The sequence below is a fragment of the Macaca thibetana genome, chromosome 9 (genome assembly GCF_024542745.1).
Source record: "Macaca thibetana thibetana isolate TM-01 chromosome 9, ASM2454274v1, whole genome shotgun sequence".
Classification (NCBI taxonomy): domain Eukaryota; kingdom Metazoa; phylum Chordata; class Mammalia; order Primates; family Cercopithecidae; genus Macaca; species Macaca thibetana.
The window spans coordinates 61,082,635-61,105,552 of NC_065586.1; the positions used below are offsets into that span (position 1 = coordinate 61,082,635).

The 22,918-nt window shown below is 48.5% G+C and overlaps 3 protein-coding genes across 7 annotated transcripts in view; all 3 read left to right on the forward strand.

Annotated features, from left to right (window-relative positions):
* The window catches only part of MICU1 (mitochondrial calcium uptake 1), a 263,220-nt gene extending 260,972 nt beyond the window's left edge, over positions 1 to 2,248 (forward strand). For all 3 annotated transcript variants that reach the window (XM_050803628.1, XM_050803630.1, XM_050803629.1), the window contains exon 12: positions 1,229 to 2,248. In XM_050803628.1, coding sequence (XP_050659585.1) covers positions 1,229 to 1,389 — 161 coding nt within the window. In that variant the 3' untranslated portion in view covers positions 1,390 to 2,248. The remainder of the gene's footprint in view (positions 1 to 1,228) is intronic.
* The window catches only part of ASCC1 (activating signal cointegrator 1 complex subunit 1), an 885,589-nt gene that overhangs the window by 610,070 nt on the left and 252,601 nt on the right, over positions 1 to 22,918 (forward strand). The gene's annotated exons all lie outside the window — the stretch shown is intronic.
* Positions 1 to 22,918, forward strand: part of DNAJB12 (DnaJ heat shock protein family (Hsp40) member B12) — a 395,419-nt gene that overhangs the window by 354,742 nt on the left and 17,759 nt on the right. The window contains exon 2 of one of the 3 annotated variants that reach the window (XM_050803635.1): positions 17,794 to 17,999. In XM_050803635.1, coding sequence (XP_050659592.1) covers positions 17,867 to 17,999 — 133 coding nt within the window. In that variant the 5' untranslated portion in view covers positions 17,794 to 17,866. Of the gene's footprint in view, positions 1 to 17,777; positions 18,000 to 22,918 lie in introns of those variants that run through there. The other 2 variants (XM_050803634.1, XM_050803636.1) reach the window with 2 other exon arrangements.

Consider the following 22,918-nt stretch of genomic DNA (forward strand, 5'->3'; position numbering starts at 1 on the left):
CTCTTTTTTTTTCCCCCTAGAGACATGGTCTCACTGTGTCACCCAGGCTGGAGTGCAGCGGCCATCATAGCACACTGCAGCCTTGGCTCCTGGCGATTGCTGCAATCACTGGGTGGTAATCAAGCGATCATCCTGCCTTAGCCTCCCAAGTAGCTGGGACTACAAGTGTCCACCACTATGCCCAGTTAATTTGAAAAAAATTTTTAGAGACAGGGTCACACTATGTTGTCTAGGCTGGTCTTAAACTCTTGACCTCAAGAGATCCTCCTGCCTCAGCCTCGTAATCCCAGCACTTTGGGAGGCCGAGACGGGCGGATCACGAGGTCAGGAGATCGAGACCATCCTGGTTAACACGGTGAAACCCCGTCTCTACTAAAAAATACAAAAAACTAGCCGGCCAAGGTGGCGGACACCTGTAGTCCCAGCTACTCGGGAGGCGGAGGCAGGAGAATGGCGTGAACCCGGGAGGCGGAGCTTGCAGTGAGCTGAGATCCGGCCACTGCACTCCAGCCTGGGTGACAGCGCAAGACTCCGTCTCAAAAAAAAAAAAAAAAAAAAAAAAAAAAAACAAGCACAAGTCACCACACTCGGCTCCCTGCCTTCCTCCTTAGTTTACTTCCCAAACACCTGCCTCTTTAGTGTCCAGCAATACCTAACTGCCTACTTGTAGTTCCCTAGCAACCACACTGCGTCCTGCCTGTACCCTTGCCTATGCTACTTCTCCTCCTGGAATGCCTCCCCCCCCTGCCCTTCACTTGGCCAATTGCTGCTAATCCTGTGAGATTCTACTCAGGAGTCACTTCCAGGAAGCCTTCACTGTCTGTCCTTGCATCACCCTCAGTCAGGGTGGGAGGTTCTTCCTCTGTGCCCCCATAGCATCCTCTGTTTACCCCACACTGTGGTAATAATGTGTCTCTCTTACAACTCGGGAGTATTTCAAGGGACAAAGCTCAAAGCTCATTTATCTCCTTGTTCTAAACAGTTGGCACAAGACCTGGCATAAACTGTATTTTCATTCAACTTTTGTCACACTACACTGAACTGTCACTGAGTTGCAGTCGGTAATATCAAGGAAGGAATAAACTAATGAATTCTAAGATAAGAGAATTGAGTTTGGCTGTGAGAATGTCTGGGCTTTGGAATCCACTTTGTGTGGACAATGGAATTTTCTCAGTGGTATTGTTCCTAGGCCAACACTTATCCCTGTTGTGTTTGCCTCTTCCTCTAGGCAATGGTGAGCTGAGCAATAAAGAATTTGTTTCCATCATGAAGCAACGGCTGATGAGAGGCCTGGAAAAGCCTAAAGACATGGGTTTCACTCGCCTCATGCAGGCCATGTGGAAATGTGCACAGGAAACTGCTTGGGACTTCGCTTTACCCAAACAGTAACCCCACACTGCAAGAGGGGACCTCTCCACCCCCAGTACCCCGGATCCCCTCCGCAGAGTCTCGGCAGAGCCCTTTGTGCTGCTACTTCTGGAAGTAGTGTCCCTTCCTCCCGGGGATGACCTCAGGACTCTGTCGGTTTCCCCTTTACCCTTCCTCGTCCCCGTGTTCTGCTGGGCTCTGATTCTGCCCGATGATTATCCCCATAGGTTCTCAAAAACATGAACAAGTCTGAAAAGCTCAGACATTTGGCAGCCTAAACAGCACTACCCATTCAAGCACCCGGTGGATAAAGAATGCAGGGAACCATCCACACAGCTGCCAACCCTGGGAAGCATCCAGTTCTCAAATCGTTTTTGCTATGGATTTATATTAACGAGAACATTCCTTGCTTTCCCTCCTGCTGGTATTTTAAAGCCACAAGTAGGGAAGATACCTGGCAGGCAGAAAGAAGTCTGTGATGATAAATGAGAATGAGGATGACCTAGGCACCCTACGCTAGCGTGAGAAGACTGCACCCCAGGAAGGATCTGTGTTAGTCCCTGGGATGGCTCCAAGGTCTGCTCTAGGAAGGCAGCATGCTCAGTGGGAACACAGCAAGATTCAGAATTTAAAGTAGTTGCTTCATGGCTCTCTGCACTCCCTTTTCTTCCTCGCAGCCTCCCTAAGATGACTCCAGTGTGACTCTGTGCTTAGTGAGCAATAGTGATTGAGCTCATGTTCCCTGCAAGTGCCGCTTCCCCTCCAGGATGGGCCTCTAAAGCTGAGGCCTGGCTGGGAGCCTGTTTGCCCTCTGTCTTAAACAAACACTTGTAAAATACCACTTTAATTATAACCGTTTGCAATAAGCATCCCCAAAGTTCCCTGTCTCCTTTATTTTAGGGTCCTCTAGGCCCTTTTCATTCTATGTCCCCACAGGGTTTAAGATTTTGCTGGAAGCAGACCTGTTTTCTTTCTACCAGAGTCTGGTTCTTTCTGATGAAGAGCAACTTTAGGCACAGACAAAAAGTGAGGGCTTTTGGAGGTTAATGGTGGCATTGTCCCTGCACAGTTTGGTTAGCATTTCATTCTGGGCCAACGTGCACAGTCCCTGCTTATTCATGCCCCACAGTAAGGAACTAAGATGGGGAGTATGTGAGGAATCATCTAGTATGGTGGACCTAAGTTTTGTGGGGTTTTTTGTTTTTGCTTTTGTTTTGAGACAGGGTCTCGTTCTGCAACCCAAGCTGGAATGCAGTGGCACAATCCCAGCTCACCATAACCTCCGCCTCCCAGGCTCAAGCCATCCTCCCACCCAGTCCTCCTGAGTAGCTGGGAGTATAGGTGCATGCCACCACAACTGGCTAATTTTTGTATTTTTTATAGAGACAGTTTCGCCACGTTGCCCTAAGACTTTCACCATGAGGACGTAAGTTTTAAGAACCATAACAACCAGCCGGGCACGGTGGCTCACACCTGTAATCCCAGCACTTTGGGAGGCTGAGGCTGGCAGATCATGAGGTCAGGAGTTCGAGACCAGCCTGACCAACATGGTGAAACCCTGTCTTTACCGAAAATACAAAAATTAGCCGGGTGCAGTGGCAAGTGCCTGTAGTCCCAGCTACTCAGGAGGCTGAGGCAGGAGAATCACTTGGACCTGAGAGGCAGGAGGTTGCAGTGAGCTGAGATCGTGCCTTTGCACTCCAGCCTGGGTGACAGAGTGAGACTCCGTCTCAAAAAAAAAAAAAAAAAAAAAAAAAAAAAAAAAATGAACCATAACAACCAGAGTGGTGGACCCAGTGTTGCCACTAACTCAGTGTGCTCTTGAGCAAGCCATTTCCCGCCTGTTTCCGCGTCTAAGAATGACAGCTAGGGATGGGCTAAAGGAGCCTTGAGGTTTCTTCTAGGTCGCAAAGCCTCTGCTTCAGCTCTCCTCCAGAACGCCTGCAGTCCCCAGAACCTCCAGGTAATGCTTCCTGGCATGTCTCGTTGGCATGGCCAACATCATAGAACCACCACACCGAAAACTCAGTACTTCCGTGAGGTGGCTGCTCTGAATGTGTTAGTAGGGAGTGCTTGTCAGCCAGAGAAGAACAGAGGCCTGGCTCTGCACCTGTGGCTTCACTGGGAAGGTACTAACCCTAGAATTTACAGAGCAGTTTAAGAACCTCCTTTTTTTCTTCTTCTTCTTTTTTGAGACAGAGTCTTGCTCACTCTGTTACCAAGACCGGAGTGCAGTGGCATGATCTCAGCTCACTCACTGCAACCTCTGCCTCCTAAATTCAAGTGATTCTCCTGCCACAGCCTCCTGAGTAGCCAGGATTACAGGTGTACGCCACCACACCCAGCTAACTTTTGTATTTTTAGGAGAGATGGGGTTTCACCATGTTGGCCAAGCTGGTCTCAAACTTCTGACCTCAAGTGTTCCACCCACCTTGGACTCCCAAAGTGATGGATAGGTTTGCAGGTGTGAGCCACCAGGCCAAACTACAACCTCACTTTTAACATCCTTTCTGGGATATTAGATTATCTCTCAAAGGAGCTGGCCACTCTCCTACCTCATCTGTCTGTCAACTTTCCCCTCTTGGGGTGTCCCTCATATCAAAGTAAAGGCTTTGCTCTGCTCATTGCACCAGGCCTGGGGCATAAGCAAAACGTGAGCTTTTCTTAAAGTTGTCCCAGAATCCTAAAATCACTCTTTCCTTTGACCCTCCTTTCTTCAGCCTGAAAGAGGAGTCTCATTCCCAGTCTTTGTGGGACATTCATTTCCCTACAAGAGATCTGCTGATTGGCCTGGGTTCACTAAAGCTGAAAGCTGGAGCATGGCAGGAGAGGGTCAGGATCTCACGTGCAACATCTTGAAACCGAGGGTCAAGGGTACATATCACAGGTACATGGAATTCCAAATGAACTCCACCAGCTCCTAGGAGTGCCTGAGGAAGCAGAGGGTGGTGCAGGTGCTCAAGAAGACATGACAGCTGCACTTTGGCACAATAGGTTAAATGTGCAGGTGAGAGGTATAAGCTAAGTCACCCAGAAGAGACCAAGGTCCCCAAGGAAAAAGTCAAGGTGACGTGAGCAGCCAGAGAGGATTTTAGTAGGCAGAGTTTTTGATAAGCTGGGGAACATATGGGAACACACAGGGTTGATTTCTGCTTTGCTTTTTATTCAAATTGTTTCTTCTAGATAGAATAAGCCTCCGCTCCTCCAAGACTCAGCTAATCCAGCATGGTGGCTCACATCTGTAATCCCAGCACTATAGGAGGCCAAGGTGGGAGGATCGCTTGGGCCCAGGAGTTTGAGCCCAGGAGTTCAAGGCGACACAGCAAAACCCCACCTCTACAAAAAATTACAAAAATTAGCCGGGTGTGGTGGCACACACCTGTAATCCCAGCTAATCCGGAGGCTGAAGTGGGAGGATCACTTGAGCCTGGAGGCAGAAGTTGCAGTGAGCCGAAATCACACGACTGCACTCCAGCCTGGGCAACAGAGTGAGACCCTGTCTCAAAAACAGAATGTGCATACATGATCTTTAAGTACCCCACCTAGTTTTAGTTCTGGCTAGAGCATATGCTCTTTAACCCTGTTGGACTCTAAGGCAAAGGAGAGGTCCAGGCAATGACTGCACCCAGGCAAGGAAGCAGGCACCGCAGCATGGGAGCCAGGAGCCAGGCTCCTTGGCAAGGGTATCCAACTGCAAGCCTTAGCACAGCCCAAGCAGGGTTATGTGCCCTCTCAAGAAACAGAACAGGAAGGAGGAGGAGACAGAGTCTGGTTTAGCTTTCAGGCTTCAAGTGCCACCTGCTGGCAAGAAGGCTCAGTGCAGGGACTCATTGGCCTAGAGTCAGGGAAGGGGAGGCTGTTGAGTCCAGCCTAGACCCAACCCTACTCCAGAGAATAGGCCTCCCCAGGGACCTGAGTCACGTGGAGTGGGGTGAAAAGAACAGCCACAGATGGATGGTAATCATAAAGAGTGACACTATTGGGAGGCCGAGGCAGGCGAATCACAAGGTCAGGAGATCGAGACCGTCCTGGCTAGCACAGGCTCTACTAAACTCTACTAAAAATACAACAAAAATTTGCGGGCGTGGTGGCACGTGCCTGTAATCCCAGCTACTTGGGAGGCTGAAGCAGGAGAATCGCTTGAACCCAGGAGGCCGAAGTTGCAGTGAACCAAGATCGCGCCACTGCACTCTAGCCTGGCGATAGAGCAAAGACTCCATCTTAAAAAAAAAAAAAAAAAAGGGCCGGGCACGGTGGCTCACGCCTGTAATCCCAGCACTTTGGGAGGCCGAGGCGGGCGGATCACGAGGTCAGGAGATCGAGACCATCCTGGCTAACACAGTGAAACCCCGTCTCTACTAAAAATGCAAAAAATTAGCCGGGCGAGGCGGCGGGGGCCTGTAGTCCCAGCTACTCGGGAGGCTGAGGCAGGAGAATGGCGTGAACCCGGGAGGCGGAGCTTGCAGTGAGCCGAGATCGCGCCATTGCACTCCAGCCTGGGCGACTAAGCGAGACTCTGTCTCAAAAAAAAAAAAAAAAAAAAAAATGACACTAGGGATCTGAATGTAATTGTGCAGAGGAAAAAAGCTATTTATGCCCATGTATTGTTTGTTCTCTGTGTCCTAAGGATGGGAATTGTTCCTAGGAATTAAGAAGGTATAATTCCCTCTCTTCCTTCTGCAACTCTACTGATCGCCTACCACGGACCCGAGCACTAAGCAGGACTTTCCAGGAGTTTGCATTCTAGTGAGGAAAACAGAAAAGCAGCCATAAAGTTAAGTACAGGCTGCTACAAGAGCACTTAGAAGAGCAGGAGCCAGGCACAGTGGCTCACACCTGTAACTCCAGCACTTTGGGAGGCCAAGGCGGGCAGATCACCTGAGGTCAGAAGTTCAAGACCAGCCTGGGCAACACAGTGAGACCTCTCTCTCTAAAAAAAAAAAAAAAAAAAAAATTAGCCAGGCATAGTGGTACATGCCTGTAGTCCCAGCTACTCAGGAGGCTAAGGCAGGAAGATTGCTTGAGCCAAGGAGGTTGAGGCTGCAGTGAGCCAAGATTACACCACTGCACACCAGCCAGAGTGACAGAGCAAGACCCTGTCTCAAAGGCCATTTAATGCAGACTTGGAAGTTCAAGGCAGGCTTGCAGAGGAAGTGGCTTGGTTTGTTTATTTTGAAAAGCACTGAGATGTAGGAGTTACAAAGTGGTCTAGGGGAGTATCCAGGCAGAGGCCAGTGTACAAAGATCCAGAGGCCAGAAAAGCATGTTTCATTCTGGGAAACAGAGAGTATTCAGTATACATTGAGAAGTGATTTTGTGACCCAAGAATTAATTAAGATGGTGGTCATCGACAAAAACAGATTAAAAATCCAGTTGGGCATACACATATATAAATAACAAAAAATAATAATGGAAATTTTAAAAATGCTTAGAACTGGCTGGGCACTGTGGCTCACACCTGTAATCTCAGCACTTTGGGAGGTTGAAGCAAACAGATCACCTGAGGTCAGGAGTTTGAGACCAGCCAGGCCAACATAGTGAAACCCCATCTCTACTAAAATTATAAAAATTAGCTGGGTGTGGTGGTACACACCTGTAATCCCAGCTACTTGGGTAGCTGAGGCACAAGAATCGCTTGAACCCAGGAGGTGGAATTTGCAGTGAGCCATGATCGCACCACTGCACACAAGCCAGGGTGACAGAGTGAGACTCTGTCTCAAAAAAAAAAAAAAAAAAAAAAAAAAAAAAGCTTAGAACTAAATATAATGAAAATGAAACATTTTAAAACTTGTAGGACACAGCTAAGGGAAACTTAACTTTTTAACAAACTTCCACACTTATTTACAGAAAATAGCTGACAATAAGCTAAGCATCTACTTTGAGAAGTTGGAAAAAGAATGGAACAAATCACCTGAGGTCAGGCGTTCGAGACCAGCCTGACCAAAATAGTGAAACCCCATCTCTATTAAAACTACAAAAATTAGCCAGTCATAGTGGCTCACGCACCTGTAGTCCCAGCTACTCAGGAGGCTGAGGCAGGAGAATCACTTGAACTCAGGAGGTGGAGGTTGCAGTGAGCCAAGATCACGCCACTGCACTCCAGCCTGAGTGACAGATACTGCATCAGTTTAAAAAGTAATAAACAGCAGGGCGCAGTGGCTCACACCTGTAATCCCAGCGCTTTGGGAGGCTGAGGTGGGCAGGTCACAAGATCAAGAGATTGAGACCATCCTGGCCAACATGGTGAAACCCTGTCTCTACTAAAAATACAAAAAATACAAAAATTAGCCAGACGTGGTGGTGCGTGCCTGTAGTCCCAGCTACTCAGGAGGCTGAGGCAGGAAAATTGCTTGAACCCAGGAGGCAGAGGTTGCAGTGAGCCAAGATTGTGCCACTGCACTCCAGCCTGGCGACAGAGTGAGACTCCATCTAAAAAAAAAAAAAAAAAAAAAGGAATAATACTATGTGAACTTTATACCAATAAATTTGAAATGAATTATTTCCTAGAAAATATAATTTACCAGGCCAGGCGCAGTGGCTCACGCCTGTAATCCCAGCACTTTGGCAGGCCGAGGCGGGTGGATCACGAGGTCAGGAGATCAAGACCGTCCTGTCTAACATGGTGAAACCCCCTCTCTACTAAAAATACAAAAAATTAGCTGGGCGTGGTGGCGGGCGCCTGTAGTCCCAGCCACTCGGGAGGCTGAGGCAGGAGAATGGCGTGAACCCGGGAGGCGGAGCTTGCAACGAGCCGAGATCGCACCACTGCACTCCAGCCTGGGCGACAGAGCGAGACTCCGTCTCAAAGAAAAATAAAAATAAAAATAAAAAATATATATATATATATAAATTTACCCGAAAAACGCAAGGAAACAAAATCTAAACAGACTATACTAAATTGAATCAGTAGTTAGAAATCTACTTAACAGGCCGGGCGCGGTGGCTCACGCCTGTAATCCCAGCACTTTGGGAGGCCGAGGCGGGCGGATCACAAGGTCAGGAGATCGAGACCACGGTGAAACCCCGTCTCTACTAAAAATACAAAAAATTAGCTGGGCGCGGTTGTGGGCGCCTGTAGTCCCAGCTACTCGGGAGGCTGAGGCAGGAGAATGGCGTGAACCCGGGAGGCGGAGCTTGCAGTGAGCCGAGATCGCGCCACTGCACTCCAGCCTGGGCGACAGAGCGAGACTCCGTCTCAAAAAAAAAAAAAAAAAAGAAAGAAAGAAAGAAATCTACTTAACAACAAAAAGTATACCAAATCCAGGTGGCTTTATATGAGGGAGAAAAAAAAAAAAAAAAAAAAACGAATCAGATTCTGTAGGGCCCTGTAATCCCAAATGAGGAGTTTGGACTTTTATCTTAATGGTAATTAGAAGCCACCGAAGGGCTTTAAGCAGGAAAATGACATAATGAGCTGTGATTTTTTTTTTTTTTTTTTTTTTTTTTTTTTGAGACGGAGTCTCGCTCTGTAGCTCAGGCTAGAGTGTAGTGGCGCCATCTCGGCTCACTGCAAGCTCCGCCGCCCGGGTTCACGCCATTCTCCTGCCTCAGCAGGGGTAGCTGGGACTACAGGCCCCCGCCACCACGCCTGGCTAATTTTTTTGTATTTTTTAGTAGAGACAGGGTTTCACCGTGTTAGCCAGGATGGTCTAAATCTCCTGACCTCGTGATCCGCCCACCTCGGCCTCCCAAAGTGCTGGGATTACAGACTGAGCTTTGATTTTTAAAATGATGGCTTTGCCTGCATCCAGGTTGGAATGTGATCCAGGCTGGAGATTTATAATCAGTTTTAAAATGTAGAAAGCAGCTAGGTTTGGTGGCTTACGTCTGTAATCCCAGCACTTTGGGAGGCCATGGCAGGTGGATCACCTGAGGTCAGGAGTTCAAAACCAGACTGCCAACATGGCGAAACCCCGTCTCTACTAAAAATACAAAAATTAGTCAGGCATGGTGGCGGGCGCCTGTAATCCCAGCTACTTGGGAAGCTGAGACAGAAGAATCGCTTGAATTTGTAAGACAGAGGTTGCAGTAAGCTGAGATCGTGTCACTGCACTCCAGCCTGGGTAATGGAGGAAGACTCCATCTCAAAAATAAAATAAAATACTAAAATGTTCATGAAAGCCTTGATTAGGGGAATGCCTGCAGAGCTGGAGGAAAGGATTTAGGAGTTGTTTAGGTCTGAGTGATTTGGGCTGAGGGGTAAGCATGAGGGTAATAAATTGGAGGATGATGAAGGGAGAATGAATAATTTAGGATGTATGGTGGTGCTCTTCAGTGGGACTGGGAAATTGGGAGGAGAGCCAAGTTTCAGTAGAAGATGACGAGGCCATTTTTGGCTTGTTGCGGTGCCAAGAGACATCCAGTGGAATTATCTGATAGGCAGACAGGAGGGTCTGGGCCCAGGAAAGAGGTCTGGAGGGAGATATGGTTTGGGAATCTCCTATAAAACCTGGGTTTTGGCCGGGCACGGTGGCTCACGCTTGTAATCCCAGCACTTTGGGAGGCCGAGGTGGGTGGACCACCTGAGATAAGGAGTTCGAGACCAGCCTGACCAACGTAGTGAAACCCTGTCTCTACTAAAAATACAAAACTTAGCTTGGGTGGTTTCGGGTGCCTGTAGTCCCAGCTACTCAGGAGGCTGAGACAGGAGAATCGCTTGAACCCGGAAGGTGGAGGTTGCAGTGAGCTGAGATTGCACCACTGCACTCCAGCCTGGGTGACACAGCGAGACTCCATCTCAAAAAGAAATCCCAAAACCTGGGTTCCTGCAATTTCAAGGTCAACTGACCATGAATACATGAAATCTCCAGATCATTTTCCCAACTGAAAATATTAATACCAGCTCCATCTCTTCCCCTAAGGGAAACTGGAAATAGAAATCATCAAAGTGCAAGGACTTTAACCAAAAAGCCTGTACTTGGTGGGATATCCAGGAGACAGACCAGGTTCGGTACAGAGGGCTGTGGTTGGCCTGTGCCCTTATCACTCCAGTGTCCAGCCTCTGGCTCTCCCTAGGTATAGAAGTCTTCTTCTCCTGGGAGGAGGAGACAGCAAGGGGCTAAAATGGGGGTCCAGAGGTGCTGTGGGGGAATATTCACGTGTTCATTCAACAAATAATTTATTGAAGCTCAAAGTGAAAATCCAGTTACCTATCAGTTATTCACAGTCTTGCGTGAATTCTTTTCATCATCTTCAATGTGAGGCTTAGCTTGGTTGTTTGTTTACAGTTTTTAAACAAATAAACATCCACATAGTTCCAGAATCAAATACTGGGAATCCACTGGTATTTGATTCCAGAATCATCCACAGCGTGCAGAGGCTCATGTCTGTAATCCCAGCACTTCGGGAGGATCGCTTCAGCTCACAAGTTCAAGACCACCCTGGGCAACATGACAAAACCCCATCTCTACTAAAAATACGAAAAAATAACTGGGCGTGGTAGCATGTGCCTGTGATCCCAGCTACTTGGGAGGCTGAGGTGGGAGGATCGCTTGAACCTGGGGAGGTTGAGGCTTTAGTGAGCCTTGATTGTGCTACTGCACTCCAGCCTGGACAACAGAGTGAGACCTGTCTCAAAAAAAAGGTGTCTACATTGAGGTCTCATTCTCAGCCATCCCCACAGCTGCCTGGTATTCCATTATATACCATAGCTTAGTCAAAAGGGTAGTTTATTGAGGGAGAGATTTTGGAGCCTGGAGTTTTTTTTGAAAAAGAGGCCTTGTGGGGTCACATTTGGAGGCAGAAGGAGACACTGGGCAGCCAGGGAGTAAAAGAGCAAAGGCCATAAAGTGGGGCATATTCCACTGACTTGGCCATTCTTCCTGAAGCCTTAGGAAGGAATCTAGCCCCCTGACTTGCTCAGGGAAGCCCTGGATAAAATATGTGAGGAGAGAAAAACCTGCCTCTGGGATTCACTTATTCTGTTCATTTAACAAATATGTATGAGCCTCTATTAGGTATCAGGCCCTGTGCTCAGACCATGGGCAACACGGGGGCAAGATCTCCATCTTGCTTTAGCTGGAGACAGAATGTAAATAAACTCACAAGCAAAGGCAGTGAAAGTGGGAGTCCATGGAGGGTCTGGGCTTAATAAGTGCTATGGGAATTCAAAGCAGGGGGAGTTCCTGCAGAAGCCCCTTTCTCAGCCTCAGACCCTGGCTCAGATGTCATCTCCCACAGGAGACCTTCCCAGTGCTACACACATAACTGACAATTCTGTCTTCTGAGCCGCTGGAATTTACACAGTCCCACTGTCCTTACCACAGTACCCTGTCATTCTTTTCAATCTGTCTCCCTTACTAGACTGTGACTTTTCAATCTGACTCCCTTACTAGACTGTGACTTTTCAATCTGACTCCCTTACTAGACTCCCTGATGGCAGGTTCTGTCCTTATTCATGGTGCATCTCTGAATCCCTAAATCTCTGCACAGTACCTGGCTTTCAGTATAGACATATGACTATTAAATTCTCTCTCACACAGAGGAGACAGGGTTTAAGCCGAGCCCTGAGAATAAATTAGATTTGGACAGATGGGAAAGAATTAAAGCAAACAGGCATATAGATAGGAGTGAAGTGAGACATTCGATCAGTAAAGATGGGGAAGGTACAATGGGAAATAAAAGCATGTTAAAGGCAGATTGTGAATTATTAGTATCCCCAGAAGAGAGAAATCTAGAGGCTGATAATCACCCAATACAAAGGTGGTTTCAGGTCTAGGAGCAAAATGAGGAGATGCCGAGATTCACTGGTAGATTCCTTTTTTCAGTAATTTCTGGATATCTGTGAAGGCGGCAATGAAAGGTTTAGGTTTGGTTTTTTGGTTTTTTTTCTTTTTCCTTTTTTTTTAGAAACTGTCTCCTCCCTCTGTTGCTGAGGCTGGAATGCAGTGATACGACCTCGGCTCAAAGCAACCTCCACCTCCCAGGTTCAAGTCATTCTCGTGCCTCAGTCTCCCAAGTAGCTGGGATTACAGGCACCTGCCACCACACCCAGCTAATTTTTGTATTTTTAGTAGAGATAGTGTTTCACCATGTTGGCCAGGCTGGTCTTGAACTCCTGACCTCAAGTGATTTACCCACCTTTGCCTCCCAAAGTCCAAAGATTACAGGCATGAGCCATGGCGCCCGGCCTTTGTCTCTCCTTTTAAGCTTCATCCACCTACGGATACCATGATTCCAGCTAGTTAGAATGGATGTTTCCAGTTTTTTCCCTTAGATCAAAATCATGACATCTTGATTTCAAAGATCATCAAGGAGAGAGTGTAATTTCAAGTCATCCCTAGCATACCAGCTCCAAGACCAGGGATTATAATGTTTGACATGAACTGAGTTGGGGTGTGTCTCTCTTTCCTGGCCTTTGGACTAAGAGGGACCGACAAAAAGTCAAATTAGCCTCACGACCAAAAACAAGACACCCAGCGTGACTTAGATTTGTAAGAAAGGCATGGGCTCCTTAGACCAGCCTTCAAGGTCAGTTCATAATCCCTTCTGAAACAGTTTAAGGAGGCCCTGTGTGGTGGCTCACGCCTATAATCCCAGCACTTTGGGAGGCTGAGGTGGGCGTATCACTGGAAGTTAGGAGTTCGAGACCAGCCTGGCCAACATGGTGAAGCCCCCACTTTTTGCATTTTGTTTATCTCTACTTTTTGTATTTTGTGAAAATACAAAAATTAGCCAGGCATGGAGATGCACGCCTGTAATCCGAGCTACTCAGGAGGCTGAGGCACGAGAATCGCTTGAACCTGGGATGCAGAGGTTGCAGTGAGCTGAGATCGTGCCACTGCACTTCAACCTGGGCAACAGAGTGAGACTCCATCTTAAAAAAAAGGAAACAGCAGCCAGCCACGGTGGCTTATGCTTGTAATCCCAGCACTTTGGGAGGCTGAGGCGGGCGGATCACCTGAGGTCAGGAGTTCCAGACCAGCCTAACCAACAAGGTGAAACCCCGTCTCTACTAAAAATACAAAAATTAGCTGGGCGTGTTGGCACACGCCTGTAGTCCCAGCTACTCAGGAGGCTGAGACAGGAGAATTGCTTGAACCTGGGAGGCGGAGGTTGCAATGAGCCGAGATTGTGTCACTGCACTCCAGCCTGGGCAATGGAGCAAGACTTTCTCTCAAAAAAAGAAAGGGGCCGGGCGCGGTGGCTCACGCCTGTAATCCCAGCACTTTGGAAGGCCGAGGCGGGCGGATCACAAGGTCAGGAGATCGAGACCATGGTGAAACCCCGTCTCTACTAAAAATAGAAAAAAATTAGCCGGGCGCAGTGGCGGGCGCCTGTAGTCCCAGCTACTCAGGAGGCTGAGGCCAGAGAATGGCGTGAACCCGGGAGGCGGAGCTTGCAGTGAGCCGAGATTGCGCCACTGCACTCCAGCCTGGGTGACAGAGCGAGACTCCGTCTCAAAAAAAAAAAAAAAAAAAAAAAAAAAAAAAAAAAAAGAAAGGAACGGCTTAGGGACCAAGCTGAGCAGCAGAGGGGGGCAAGGAGAAGAATGCAAAAATAAGGCATAAGCGGCCCCTACCACAAGCAGCCCACTTCTCCACATCCTTACTGATCTGGACCCTGCCAATCAAGCCAAAGCACTGACCCACAATTTAAATAGGACTTTGTCATTTTATATGAATGGTAGGAAAAGAGGAGGGCTCACCCGCCAGTAGTTGGCCAATCACGATCCAGTTCCTTAACACAAGAAAATGATAGACTTTCTTTTCCACTTGAGTGCTTTCTTCACAGAGTGAAGTACAGTCATGCACCGCATCATAACATTTTGGTCAACTACAGATGGCATATATGACAACAGTCCCATAAGATTATAATGGAGCTGAAAAATTCCTATTGCCTAGTGACATTCATAGCCATCATAAGGTCATAGCACAATGCTTTTCTATGTTTAGATACACAACTACTTCCCATCGTATTCGGTACAGTAATTTTCTGTACAGGTTTGTAACCTAGAAGCAACAGGCCATACCTTAAACCTTAGGTGTGTAGTAGGCTATGCCATCTTAGGTTTGTATAAGGACTCTATGATGTCCGCACAGTGATGAAATCACCTAACAACACTTTTCTCAGAACATATCCCTGTCATTAAGTGATACATGACTGTATCTTGTAGTCAGCAGGAGAAGACAGGCCTCATGATAGGAAATGGAAGAGGAGACTTCATGATGCTTAGCGGGAGACAGGAAGATGGAAATTGTCGTGCTAGGTCAAAAACCTCAGAGAGGCTGTTTGAAAAGGATCCTGGCATTTATCCATGAACACATTAGGGGCCTATCAATTTGTAGATAACTATTTCTCCAAGTGTAGGCCTGTCTTATCAAGGCGGGTCTGTAACAGGCCAGCATGAAGTCGTAAGGGTTTGCATTGGAAAGGGAAAAATGGGAATGCAAAGGAAGGTTGGATGTGAAAGAATTTTCCAAGGAGCATATATAGCTGAGGAGACTGCGGCCTTGCTTCATTCTTATGTGTGTATTTATTTATTGAGATAGCGTCTGATTCTGTGCCCAGGCTGGAGTGCAGTGGGGCAACCATGGCTCCCTGCAGCCTCGACCTCCCAGGCTCATAATCCTCCTGGGTAGCTGGGACTACAGGCACATGCCACCACACCTGGCTAATTTTTGTATTTTTTTAGTAGAGACAGGGTTTCACCATGTTGGCCAGGCTGGTCTTGAATTCCTGACCTCAGGTGAACCACCCACCTCAGCCTCCCAAAGTGCTGAGATTACAGGCGTGAGCCACCGCGCCCAGTCACCTTTACTCTCTTGAATCCATTCCTGTTGGGTTTTCACCCCTACCACACACTAAAAGCAATTTTATGGCCAGGCACAGTGGCTCACACCCAGCACTTTGGGAGGCTGAGGTGAGAGGATCACTTGAGCCCAGAAGTTTGGGACCAGCCTAGGCAACATAGTGAGACTCCATCTTTAAAAAAAAACTTAAAAAATAAAAATAAAAATAAAAAATAGCCAGGTGTGGTGGAGCACTCCTGTAGTCCCAGCTATTCAGGAGGCTGAGGTGGGAGGATTGCTTGAGCCCAGAAAGTCGAGGCTGCAGTGAGCCATAACCGTGCCACTACACTCCAGTCTGGGTAACAGAGTGAGACTCTGTCTCAAAAAATAAAATGAAATAGATAAAAGCAATTTTGTCAAAGTCCACACTGCCCTCCACACTGCCAGATCTATTGGTCATTTCTCAGTCCTCACATTGCTTGGCCTCTCCACAGGATATGACAAGTTTGACCCCCCTCCCTCTCTCTTTCCCTAAAAAAACTTATTGTAGAGACGGGGTCTCATTATGTTGACCAGGCTGGTCTTGAACTGCTAGGCTAAAGTGAGCCTCCCACCTCAGCCTCCCCAAGTGCTGGAATTACAGGCATGAGCCACCACACCTGGCTTACTCATTTCCTTACAACCTGCTTCTTCACATTCTCCTTTCCTGGATTTTCCTCCTCTTCCAGATCTTTAAATGTTGGGATTTTGTGAGGCTCAGTAATCAGACTTCTGCTCTTCTCCATCTACACTCACTTCCTTGGTGCATATATATATATATATATCTCACAGCTCACTGTAGCCTTGACCTCCCATGCTCAAGCAATCCTCCCACCTCAACCTCCTGAGTAGCTGGGACTACAGGCATGTACTACCACACCCAACTAATTATTTATTTTTTTGTAGTGATGGGATCTCACTCTGTTGCGCAGGCGGGTCTCAAACTCCTTGCCTCAAGTGATCCTCCCACCCCTGGCCTCCCAAAATGTTACAGGAGTGAGCCACTGTGCCTGGCCCCAAAATTATATTTCCAGCTCCTTTTTGCCTAAACCCTACAAATGTACAACACCCTAGTCTATATCTCTGCTTGATTCTAAAAAGCATCATAAACTGAATCAAACACTTAATATTCCCCCACCAAACTGCTCCTTTTATAGTCTTTTCCATTTCCTTATTTTAGTAAATAGAAATTATCTTCTTCCAGTTGTCAAGCCAAAAACATTGGAATCATCCTTGAATCCTCTTTCTCTCACAGCCCACATCCATTGCGTCATTCTATCTTCAAAATGTATCCAGAATTTTACTACTACTCACCACCTCTGCCATCACCCGTATCCAAGTTACCATTAATTTTCACCTGTATTATAATAGTAGCTTCCTGACTCTCATCCGGATTACTGTAGTAGCCTCTTACCAAATCCTGCCCGAAAGGCCAAGCAATGTAAGGGCTGACAGATGACTAGGGGATTCGGCAATGTGGAGGTAACTGGCAACCTTCACAAGATTGCTTTCACTGGAGTGGTAGCCCTCGAAGAACGGGATAATGATAGAACTGGATTACACTCTGTAGTAGAATCGTTTTCTTTCTTCTTCTTCTTTTTTTTTTTTAGATGGACTTTCACTCTTGTTGCCCAGGCTGGAGTGCAATGGCGTGATCTTGGCTCACCACAACCTCCTCCTCCCGGGTTCAAGTGATTCTCCTGCCTCAGCCTCCCGAGTAGCTGGGATTACAGGCATATGCCACCATGCCCGGCTAATTTTGCATTTTTAGTAGAGATGGGGTTTCTCCATGTTGGTCAGGCTGGTCTCGAACTCCCGACCTCAAGTTATCCACCCGACTCGGCCTCCCAAAGTGTGGATTACAGGCGTGAGCCACCGCGCCCGGCCTATAGTAGAATCTTTATGCTCCCTAGAGTGTATTCGCCTTCTTCATCCTGTTATAACTCACCAAGAAAATTCCCTTTTCAGAGCCTTTGCACTTGCTGTTCCTTCGGCCTGACCGCCCTTCTTCCAGTCACATCTACTTGTTACCATTCCTGAATTCTGGTACCTGTTAATGACAGTTTCTGAGAGGTTTCTTTTATCGCACTATTTAAAATAGCACCTCCCACTCTCTATCCTTGTGTTTTCCATAATTTTTCTTCATCGCTTTTATCACTTTCTGAATATATCTGCAGAGCTCCCCTAACCCTACACACAGTGGAATGTAAGCTCCATGAGAGCAGGGGCTTTGTTTTGTTCACCCCTGTATGCCATAAAACCATAAAACCATGCCTGACAAACAGTGGGCACTCAATATCTGTTCAGTGAATAAATAAATAACCTTCGTCTGAAACGTATATAGTTACGTTACGTATATAGACCATCACCTAGTAAACCGTCTGGGAATAACAGGCACTCCGAAGGCCCCAGTCTCAGCCAGACGGCTACCACGTGACCTTCCTGAGCTTGGGTTTTCTCCTCGGAAAGATTAGAGGGTTGGTGCATACTCAACTCTAAGACCTCCGGAAGATGGAATCTGGGCATGCACCATTATTGACACCTAAGCCAGCCGTCCCTTTCTTAGAAAACATACGGTAGCGCCTCCACCCTCGCTCAAATCTCGGGAAAGGAGGGGCGGAGGGTGAATGTCATCACTCCGCGCCCGCCTGCCCGCGACGCGCCGGCGGGTGGCGCAGCCCTTCGCTAGCCCGGCCTCCCCCTCCCTGGTTCCGCGCTCTGGTTCCGCCATGGAATCCAACAAGGATGAAGCTGAGCGCTGTATCAGCATCGCCCTCAAGGCCATCCAGAGCAACCAGCCCGACCGGGCGCTCCGCTTCCTGGAGAAGGCACAGCGGCTGTACCCGACGCCGCGAGTTCGCGGTGAGTGTGAGGTGTCGGAGAGACTGGGGACATTAGAACTGATGGGGGGAACACGGGAACGGACCGACTGGAGCAGTTGGAGGAGGGGGAGGGGTGGCGAGGCGCGGCTACGCCTGCGCACTGAGGCGCGCGGTGGCTGCTGGGAGGCGTAGTTTTTCCCTCGCGCTCCTCTGCGGGATGCGAGCCATCTGGAGACTCGGGCGCCCGGGACTTCAGCTTTAGGTGTGCTCGCGGAATCCGCTGGGATTTGAGGTCTCCGAGAATGAAACGCGCGGGCAGCCAGGACGAAGGGAACTTACCTAGAAGTGAACTCGAACTACTTTTCCCAAGGGGCCGTTCGGTGGCCCAGGCCAGTAGCCGGCCTGGGAAGTATCATAGTTCAGGAAAATAAACATAACTCCTTTGAGGGAGAGAATGGGCGCTAGACGGGGAGAGACTTCCGTCCTTCGAGCGCAAGGGAAAGGCGCTTCCGTATCTTCACTGCCTTTCACGTCTCGGGTGAGGGTCAGGGACCACCCTCCCAAAATGCTAGCCGGCCTTTACACCCACCCCAGTCCGCCGCTTCCTACGGTCTGTCCTGAGGCCGGTTGCCTCACTCCTCCTGATGATGAGATTCGAAGTGTGTGGCCTGGTGGGAGGTGTTGGTCTCAGCCACCCCAGCCCTCCATCGCCCGCAAGAGTCCAGCGGCAGCCGGCTATGTGGACGCCGAGGCTGCTGAGTGACCCTGGACAGGAGGCTCCTGAGCCAGGCAGGGAAGAGTGAGGCTGGCTTTACAACTCATCACCTCGCTTCACCCGGGAACCCTTTCTTTTTCCTTTAACCTAAGTTTTCCAAGGAGTTTTTCTTAATCCAAGCTAGAGGGGAGAAAGACACCGGGTGGTGCTTGTGATCACCACTTAGTAAACCGTCAGGGAATAACAGGCACTCCGAAGGCCCCAGTCTCATCCTGACGGCTACCACGTGACCTTCCTGAGCTTGGGTTTCCTCCTGGGGAAGATTAGAGGGTTGGCGCAGATAATGTGATTGGCAATAATACCCATAGGGCTTTGCAGTTTAGGAAGCTCCTTCGCCTGTGCCTTACTTGAGCCTGCCAGTCAGGGAGGCAGAGCAAAGATCATTATCTGTATTCTATGGGTGAGGAAAATCTCTGAGGTAAGGGATGCCCAAGATGACACAGCTAGAAAGTGGAAAGTTCTGTGACTCTGTAAATGTTTATGAAAGAAAAGAAATGAAATTGAGGAACAGCAGTCAGCCTCCTAACCGGCCCTGCCCTCCTGATGAGACTGAGAAGCGGGAGGCTGGTGGAAGAGGTAGCCTGGACTGCTGAACTTTCCTCCCTCCAGACTCTTGCAGGTTGATCTTTGGCCTGTTTGCCTCCCCTTGGAGAGGGTTTCGGGCTGTATTTGTCAGGACACCTGAGGTAACCTGCTCGAGGAGCCTCCCTATGAATTAATTGGTATTCTGTGGTGGGGCGTGGTCCCTCCAGCTGTCAGAATTCTGCCTGACACTGATGCTGCTGCGGGCTCAGGACCTGGCAGCCAAGAAAGAATGGGCCACAGGGCCTGTGGGGATCTTTCTGTCAGCAGGCCCCCTACACCAGTTCAGGAGCTTGAAGGAGTGTCCTCTCTCGGGCTCGGGCTCTGGAATTTGCTGAGACAGAAGAATCACCTGCCTGCATATTTGTCATATTTGTGCTTTTCTTCAAAGACTATGAGACTATACGCCTTATGCATCTGTGTAAACTCTACCATCTGCAGCCCTCCACTGAGCTGACAAGGACCTGGGATTAGTTTAGGTCTGGGACAGGGAAAGATCTTACTTCAAAAATAGAGGGCAGGGCTACCCATTGGGCTCCCTGCCTCCCCAGGGGGAGTAATACAGATACATTAGGTGGCAGTCTATTGCTTTGGGTTTAGGCTTATCCCAGATGCTCATTCGATGCAGCAGACTTTTGTTGAAGATCATTTATGTTTTGTTTTGTTTGCAAAGTCCTCTGCTTGGTGCTGGCAAGATTGGTAAAATGTGATCCCTCACCTCAAAAGAGCTTATAATCTAGTGAAAGAGACAAACTTACAGAAATAAATATTACAAGGCAGAACTGTGATTAAACAAAAAATAAGCCCAGGGTTTGATGCCAAGGGCTTAAGGACAGGCGTGAAAAAATCAGTCCCCATCATCCATGGGTTCACAGTCTGATGGTGGGGAGGAAGTGTGGAGGACAATCTCCTGAACATTAAATTATAAGCAGTGTAGTGAGTGCTGTAGCAAGTGCATAAAAATAATGTTATCTCACGGCGAGGGAATGTTTTGGGGATGACAGGAGTTAGCATTTGAACTGTGCTTTGGAGGAAGGTGTGAGACTTGAGTAAAGGCATCCTGGGAGAAGTCAGGGGAGCTGAAAGTTGTAAGATTCGGGGGAAGAGATCAAAGTGTAGCAAGATTTAGAGGCAGTGGAGATGGTAGTTTGTATACAGAGAGGATTAAGCTTAGAAAATAAAATGGGGCCAGATCATAAAAATCCTTTTCTACCAGACCAAGATATTTTTACCTTATTCTGTAGTTACTGAGGAAATCGTTGAGGTTTTTGATAGCAGGAATAAGGTAAGGGCGCTGTTGTTAAAAGAGAACAGCATGAAGGGTTAATGAGAGGTAAGAGAGACTCAAGGTAGGAAGCCAATGAGAGAGAATTGCCTTGAGCAGGTTGGCTATTCTGAGGGCCTGGGACAAGGCAGTATGGATAAGGCTAAGGTCCCTGGAAAAGAGGCACCAGGCCTGTGTGAGAGAGGGCTGCAGAGGAGAATCAGATGGGATGCTGGGGGATCAGAATTGAAGCCCCTGTGACCAGGAAGAAACCAGGGTGAAGAACTGGGATGGGAAGAGATGAGCAGAGTGGGAGGTGCCAGTGGGACAGGCCAAAGGAGCTGTCAGCTTGGAACTCAGGAGAGCACTCTAGGTTACAGGTGAAAGTGTGGTATCGTCTATTCCCTGGAGCTCACTGGAGTTGTGCATGGCTGAGGTCACTGTGGGAAAGTGTAGACCATGGAGAGAAAATTGCTGCAGGCACAATGGCAAGCCCACAGGCAAAGGCAGAGGAAGCAACAGAGTGAGATGGAGCAACAAGAAGAGGCAGTCCCCGGAGAGGGCAGCAGCCAGGTAGCCGTGGAGAGGTATGGCAGCAGGTGGCGAGCAGCCCTGTGTGATGCCGCAGGCATGTTGGCCTTTGCAGCAAAAAGGATGTGAGGGGACTTGAAACTCCTGCTGCAGGAGGTGGGACGAGGAGGCACTGAGTTAAACTGCAGAGCAGTAGCCCTAAGCTGGGAGGTCACAGATTAGAGATGGTGGAGCCAGTCAGTCAGTCCCTTTCTGGGAGTTTTATCCAGCAGCTGGCAGCCTGGTAGCCACTGGCTTTGACTAAGGCTTTGTAACAAATGTGGAAGGTGCCAGGTTTCCCAGGGAGCTCATGAGAGCATTTGTAGGCCTCAGTTTCCCCAGCATACAAAGAGAGGATTGGCTGCAATGATCCTGAGGTTCCTTGCAGCTCAGGCTACCAGATGTTCTGTGAAATGGCTGGCTCTGGGCTAAGTCAGGAAGGCCAAGCTGGGAAAGCCAGCCCACAGGAAAAGGAGATGGGTTGCTGAGGGATTCTGCATTCAGAGTCCAGGAGTGAGAGAGATTCTGGTGCTGGTAAGGTCCAGGGTGGGGTTGTTCCCTTCAAGTCAGTCAACCTTCATGAGCCCCACCGTGCACTCAGCCCTCTTCCATTCCCTGTATTTCACAGAATCGTATTTACCCCTCAGAGCACTCCTATGAGAGTGGGGATCTTCTCTCCACTGAGGACCCAGATAACCTGGCAAGGCCACATGGCTAGCCAACAAAGACCCAGAACTGTCCATCTCCAATCCCAGGCCCTTTTCTGACTCACTATAAGCACCATAGGTACATAGAGCCCAGAAACTCAGCTACTCACCTACTAACAAAGTCACAGTCGGAGACAACACCGTATATTTGCTGGGCATTGGGCTGAGTTTTTTGCCGGCATTCACTCATTTCCTCTTTTAGCCTGTATGATGGAGATGGAGTTTTGCACAGATAAGCTAAGTTACCTTGTCCAAGATGACTCTTCTAGCATGTGGCAGAGCTGGGTTTGAACCTGTCGGGGAGTCTAACTTTTTTTTTTTTTTGAGACAGGGTCTCACTTTGTTGCCCAGGCTGGAATGCAGTGGCGCAATCACAGCTCACTGCAGCCTCAACCTTCTGGGCCCAAGTGATCCTCCCACCTTAGCCTCCCAAATAGTTAGGACCACAGGCATGTGCCACCACACCTGGCTAATTGTTTTATTTTTATAGAAACAGGGTCTTCCTGTGTTGCCCAGGCTGGTCTCGAACTCTTGGGCTCAATCCATCTTCCTGCCTTGGCCTCCCAAGGTGCTGAGATGACAGGTGTGAACCATCGCCCGGCCAAGTCAACTCTCTAGTCTGGGTTCAGTGGCTTTGGCTATAGGAATCCTCTCAGCTCCACCTCAGGTGCCTCTCCACCCCAGCTCTCTTCTCTTTTACCGAGTTCCCTTCCTTTTCTAGGTCTGCCAGCTTTACTGAGAAGAGACAGAACCAAGGTAACATTAAGCTGTTCTGTCTCCTTTTGTGACATTGCTTGTCAGCCTCTGTGCCATGAGGGATGTAAGCATGAAGCTGTCACATCCCCCAGGCCAGAAGAGAGACCCTACTTGCCAGCAACCAGAAATCTTTAATTTCCAACTCAAGCAGAAGGCTTCCATGTGACCCAGGGCACCCCCATTCTCCTTTGGGCTCTCTCTGTACTGTAGGGAAATTAGAGTGGCTGATTCCCTGTAACTGCCCTGAAAAGCTTCCAGAATCTTCTCTGAGAGGTACGAGAGAGAGCCTGTCCTGTCTCCTGGCT